We start from the raw sequence: 5,499 nt of genomic DNA, 5'->3' as shown, positions 1-5,499 counted from the left end.
CGCGCAGCCAGCCAAAGCAAAAGACTTCAGCCAAAGCAAAGAGAAAAAAATCCATGTGTTTTTTTTCTCTCTAAAACACATATGTGTTGTATAACATTTCTCTTTCAAAATGCCGTGGGTAACACGCTTGGCGTACGATCTTTTTTTGTGTAAAGTACAATTGCACACAATTGGCGCGTCGTGGACCTCTTGTATTTGTATATATTATTACTCGTGCCTAGACCTCATTACAGCACGTAAGAAATCCTTCAAACTCAAGAAATGGCGGCAAGGCCATCCATGCTCGTTGTTGCGATCACCTTCCTCCTCGCCGCTCCTCCGGCCTTCGCGGAACAAAGAGGCTTCCGTGCCACCATGACCCGCACCGAGCCGGCCATCAACTTAACGCGGGCCGCGCACAAGTCCCACGAGCGGCTGTCCATGCTCGCCGCCCGGCTTGACGCTGCCTCAGGGACTGCGCAGACCCCGCTCCAGCTTGACAGCGGCGGCGGCGCGTACGACATGACCTTCTCCATCGGCACGCCACCGCAGCAGTTGTCGGCCCTCGCGGACACCGGCAGCGACCTCATCTGGGCCAAGTGCGGCGCGTGCATGCGGTGCGTGCCACAAGGCTCCCCTTCCTACTACCCAAACAAGTCGTCGTCTTTCTCCAAGCTGCCCTGCTCCAGCAGCCTCTGCAGAGACCTGCCGTCGTCCCAGTGCAGCGCCGGTGGCGCCGAGTGCGACTACAAGTACTCCTACGGCCTTGCCAGTGATCCGCACCACTACACACAAGGCTACCTGGGGAGCGAGACCTTCACGCTCGGCAGCGACGCCGTGCCAGGCATCGGCTTCGGCTGCACCACCATGTCGTAGGGCGGGTACGGCTCGGGCTCCGGCCTCGTCGGCCTCGGCAGCGGGCCGCTGTCCCTCGTCTCGCAGCTCAAGGTCGGCGCCTTCTTCTACTGCCTCACCAGCGACGCCGCCAAGACGAGCCCGCTCCTGTTCGGCTCCGGCGCCCTGACGGGCGCCGGTGTCCAGTCGACGCCGCTCCTGCAGACATCCACCTACTACAGCGTGAACCTGGAGAGTATCTCGATCGGCGCCGCGACGACGCCCGGAACCGGAAGGAGCGGCATCATCTTCGACTCCGGCACCACGGTGGCGTTCCTCGCGGAGCCGGCGTACACGCTGGCCAAGGCGGCGCTCCTGTCGCAGACGACGAACCTCACGAGGGTCCCGGGCACGGATGGGTACGATGTCTGCTTCCAGACGTCCGGCGCCGTCTTCCCGTCCATGGTGTTGCACTTCGACGGCGGCGACATGGACCTGCCGACGGAGAACTACTTCCGGCAGGTGGACGACACCGCCGTCAGCTGCTGGATCGTGCAGAAGTCGCCGAGCCTGTCCATTGTCGGAAACATCATGCAAATCAACTTCCACATCCGGTACGATGTGGAGAAGTCCATGCTGTCCTTCCAGCCAGCCAACTGCGACAGTTTCTGAAGAATTTAGGAACACAACTCGCCTATCTTCTGGTCATTTCATATACTCACATATTAGCTAGCGCATGTTGCATCACTGGATACACGCAGGGACGTACACGCATAGTTAAGTACTCCTAGAATAAATCAGCTGCTTATAGTACAGATTGAAAAAACACGGATTGGTGATATCAGTATGAGTGTATGACGCAAAGATTATATTCTGTATGTATGGATCTTATTTTATATATTTTCTTGAGAATAACATCATCATGGTGTAATGGTTTCAGAGAGTTGTTTGAAGCGTGAAAACACAGAAAAAAAAATACCTCTCATCCCCTGCCCTGGACAGATATATTTGGGCCCTGTTTAGGGCTGACCAGTGTTTCAGGCTTTTGGATTTATGGTGACACGGCAGCCATCACATTTCGGCCCAATTGAGGTGCGGGCTGACATAGGGAAAAGTGATCAAGGGTGAATTGTGCTTAAATGTTTAACTATTCCAAAATCGAATAAAGATAAACTTTATATCAAAGTTGTAGTACACAAAGATATCTAAACCTTTGTAGTTGATTACGTTTTGATTTAACATCATTGAGGACCAAAGAATTTTGTTTTAACTTTTCATAACTAGAAATTGAACTTTTTAGAAAATTTCAAATAAACTCAGATGATGAAATGGCCAGAACCAAAGTTTTAGTGCTCAAAGATATCTACAACTTTGTAGCTAATTAGTTTTAAGTTTTCAGATTTTAAAATTCATTTTTTTAAAAATTTTAAATGACCTCAGATTGTTAAACAACCTAGAACATCAAGTTTTTTTTGGATAGCGGGAGTAAAAATTTGTTTGAAATTATAAGTTACTTTCTCTGATCTAGTTTATAAGGCATTTCATGTACATTAAGGCTCAACTATTTAGTATTTGACCAAGAATTTAGCCAACAATTTTAAAGTACAGTAATGCAAACTTGATACTATTAGATTTGTAATCTAATGCACTATCATATAATCATATGTTTATAATCATAAACTTTACATTACAACATGAAACAAATGAATGGCCAATAATAATTTAAGGACCTTGCTATATCAGACTATGCCTTATCACTACTGGAAACCGGCACGTTGCCGAGTGCCTGCGGCACTCGGCAAAGCCCGAAATACACTCGGCAAAGGCTTTGCCGAGTGCCGCACTCGGCAAAGGGCACTCGGAAAAAAATTAATCGGCAAAGAAGCCTTTGCCGAGTGCTTTTTGTCAGGCAAATGAAAATGCGAAAAAACCCAAAAATAATAGCAAATTTTTTTTTTCGGGGGAGGCCGCCACCGGCCATCAAAGTCGCTGTATTTTTTGCGCAAAATTCGCGGCTAACGCGACCGACGGGATTTGAACTCACGACCTCTCCCTCGTGTGTCTGCTGCTCTACCACTGCACTACACTGTCACTTGCGTCTAGATTCTGTTATCTATCCTCATATATTATACTAAACCGAGAGTAAATTGCTTGTTTGAGGCCCTAAACGAATTCAAATAAAAAAGTGATCAACTACAAAGTTTTATAACTTTTCGAGATCTATAATTTTTATTTAGGAAGTTTTTCCATCTGAGGTTGTTTGAAAAATTCGAATTTCAAATTTGAGAGATTCAAACGTAGTTTTGCATGATAAGATGATTTCAAATCAAAAAGTTGTCAACTACATAGTTTCATAACTTTTGGAGATCTACAATTTTTATTTAGAAAGTTTTTCTATCCGAGGTCTTTTGAAAAATTTAAATTTTAAAATTTTCAAATTCAAACGCCATTTTTGCATGACAAGATGATTTCAAATCAAAATGTTGCCAACTACAAAATTTCATAACTTCTCAAGATCTACAAAGTTTATTTTGATCATTTGTTCATCCGACATAGTGGTAGTAACATTCTTCACAAATCTTATATATCTCTCTTATACTTTCATGAAACTAATATGAGAGATATGAGAGAGAAGAAGATTTTATGAACAACGTTATTGTCGCTTTGTCAAAAAAAAATGATCAAAATAAACTTTGTAGATCTTGAGAAGTTATACAACTTTGTAGTTGAAAAGTTTTTCATTAGAATTCATTTAGGGCCTCAAAAATTACTTTGAAAAAATGATTTGCCGAGGGCCAAAAAAATACACACGGCAAAGTGCCTCTTTTCTGAGTGCCAAAAAAAGGCACTCGACAAAGACACATTTTGCCGAGTGCCAAGAAATGGCATTCGGCAAAATGCCTCTTTGCCGAGTGCCAAAAAAAGGCACTCGGCAAAATACATCTTTGCCGAGTGCCAGAAAAAGGCACTCGGCAAAGACGTATTTTGCCGAGTGCCGAAAAATGGCACTCGGCAAAATACATCTTTGCCGAGTGCCGAAAAAAACACTCGGCAAAGCCATCTTTGCCGAGTGCCGAAAAAAACACTCGGCAAAGCCGTCTTTGCCGAGTGCCCGATAAAATACACTCGGTAAAGCTTCCGACACTCGGTAAAGTGCCGGTTTCCGGTAGTGTATAAACTGGACCAGAGGAAGTATATATTCTAGATTGCTCAAATCCATCCATACACCCCTGTCTTTTAAACCGCATCCATGCATGTGTTTTAAACACTATCTTGTGCAAATGACTCCTATAATTGGTAGCCAAAATCAACGACGTGCATGCATGCTTTTTAAGACTATATATTACTAGTAACTTAAGCAAGTTGACAACCAAACTAACTAATTAGTAACGGATAAGTGTCCTTTGCTAGACTTGTTATTTGGTCCTAAAATTACTTGGTTACTTATATGATAGGGCAATATAAGAAATGGATGATGTTGCTAACAAATCACTTTCATTTTATCCCGCACAGCCGTACAACATTTAATCATTCTTAATTTCATATACGTTGTGGAAAGAGTAACTAACAGTGAACGTTACTCTACACATATGTCGCCTTATTGTTCTTAACTAGACATCCAATTTTGAGCCTCCATGGAAAGTTTTAGGAACATAGGAAAAAAACTGGAATTCCAAAAAACGGAATAAATATGGATGTGCGAGAGCCTCAGAAGTAATAATTGAAACAAAAGCATGTAGAGTAATTCATAACTAAAGTTTTATTATAACCAAGATTTAACTATTGAGGATATGTATGTGTAACACCCTAAAATTTGCAATATTTTAAAATAGGAGAATTTGATTTATTATGCATTTTTTGTGGGAATTTGAATTTAGAAAAATAATAAAATTTTATCAAATTAAAATCAAATATAGGGTTACCTACGTGTATGTGCATTCATGCTGCTGCATATTGTTTTTGTATTGTGTGGTTTGAAAATCAAACTTCAAATTGATTTGAATTTGCATTTCAAATTTGGTTTGGAAATTAGAAAAAAAAGGGAAATGATTTTCTTTCTCTCTCCCTATTCGGCCTGTTGGCCCAGCCAGACGCGCCGCGGCTTATTCCAGCTCCAGCGTCGGCCCGCTCCTTCTTCTCCGTGCCCCGCTTCTCCTGTAGCGGCCTAGCAAAGCAGGCGGCCCAACATTTGCCCCAGCCGCGCCGCGTGCTCTACTCTCCTCCCTCCCGCTGACAACCCGGTCACACCTGTCAGCAGTGTCTTCCTTCTCCCACGCCGTGTCCGCCTCGGGCACGACTGCGCCGCCGCCTCCGACTCCGCGCCGGCCACGCCTACTTCGTTGCCGTGCCGCCCAAGCCGCCTCCGCCTCATAAAACCGGATGCCCGTGTCCGCCGCTTCCAATCTCGAGCTCTAGAGCTGCAGCCACCCTCGCCAAGACGCCAAGCCGCCGTGACCTAGCGCTACCGCCGACGCCATCCGCCTCGCCACGCGCCACGTCGACTTCGTCCGCCCTACGCCTTGCTAAGGTACCCGAACGAGCTCGCCGTTGTCTCCTTTAGCTTCCCGTACTTTTGCTTCGTTCAATGGTGGTCCATAGACTATAATCAACGAGCGCCGCCCGTCGCCATCCATGGCGCCACCGTGTTGCTCGCCGTCGGCCGGCCAATCTTCTCTCTCTCCCCTT

At 45.4% G+C, this 5,499-nt stretch overlaps 1 protein-coding gene across 1 annotated transcript; it reads left to right on the top strand.

Annotated features, from left to right (window-relative positions):
• Positions 1–242: 242 nt before the first annotated feature.
• LOC136484907 (aspartic proteinase nepenthesin-2-like) lies at positions 243–1,728 on the top strand. The gene has a single exon (XM_066481880.1). It carries the CDS (start codon positions 262–264, stop codon positions 853–855), a length of 594 nt encoding a protein of 197 aa, XP_066337977.1. The 5' UTR covers positions 243–261; the 3' UTR covers positions 856–1,728.
• The last annotated feature ends 3,771 nt before the right edge of the window (positions 1,729–5,499 follow it).

The sequence above is a fragment of the Miscanthus floridulus genome, chromosome 10 (assembly GCF_019320115.1).
Source record: "Miscanthus floridulus cultivar M001 chromosome 10, ASM1932011v1, whole genome shotgun sequence".
Classification (NCBI taxonomy): Eukaryota; Viridiplantae; Streptophyta; class Magnoliopsida; order Poales; family Poaceae; genus Miscanthus; species Miscanthus floridulus.
Note: the sequence above shows the minus strand (reverse complement) of the source record. Positions and strands in the feature narration are given on the sequence as shown.

What these genes read in the sequence shown, in the direction of transcription:
- LOC136484907 (XM_066481880.1), top strand. Translation starts at nt 262, where the DNA reads ATGGCGGCAAGGCCATCCATGCTCGTTGTTGCGATCACCTTCCTCCTC.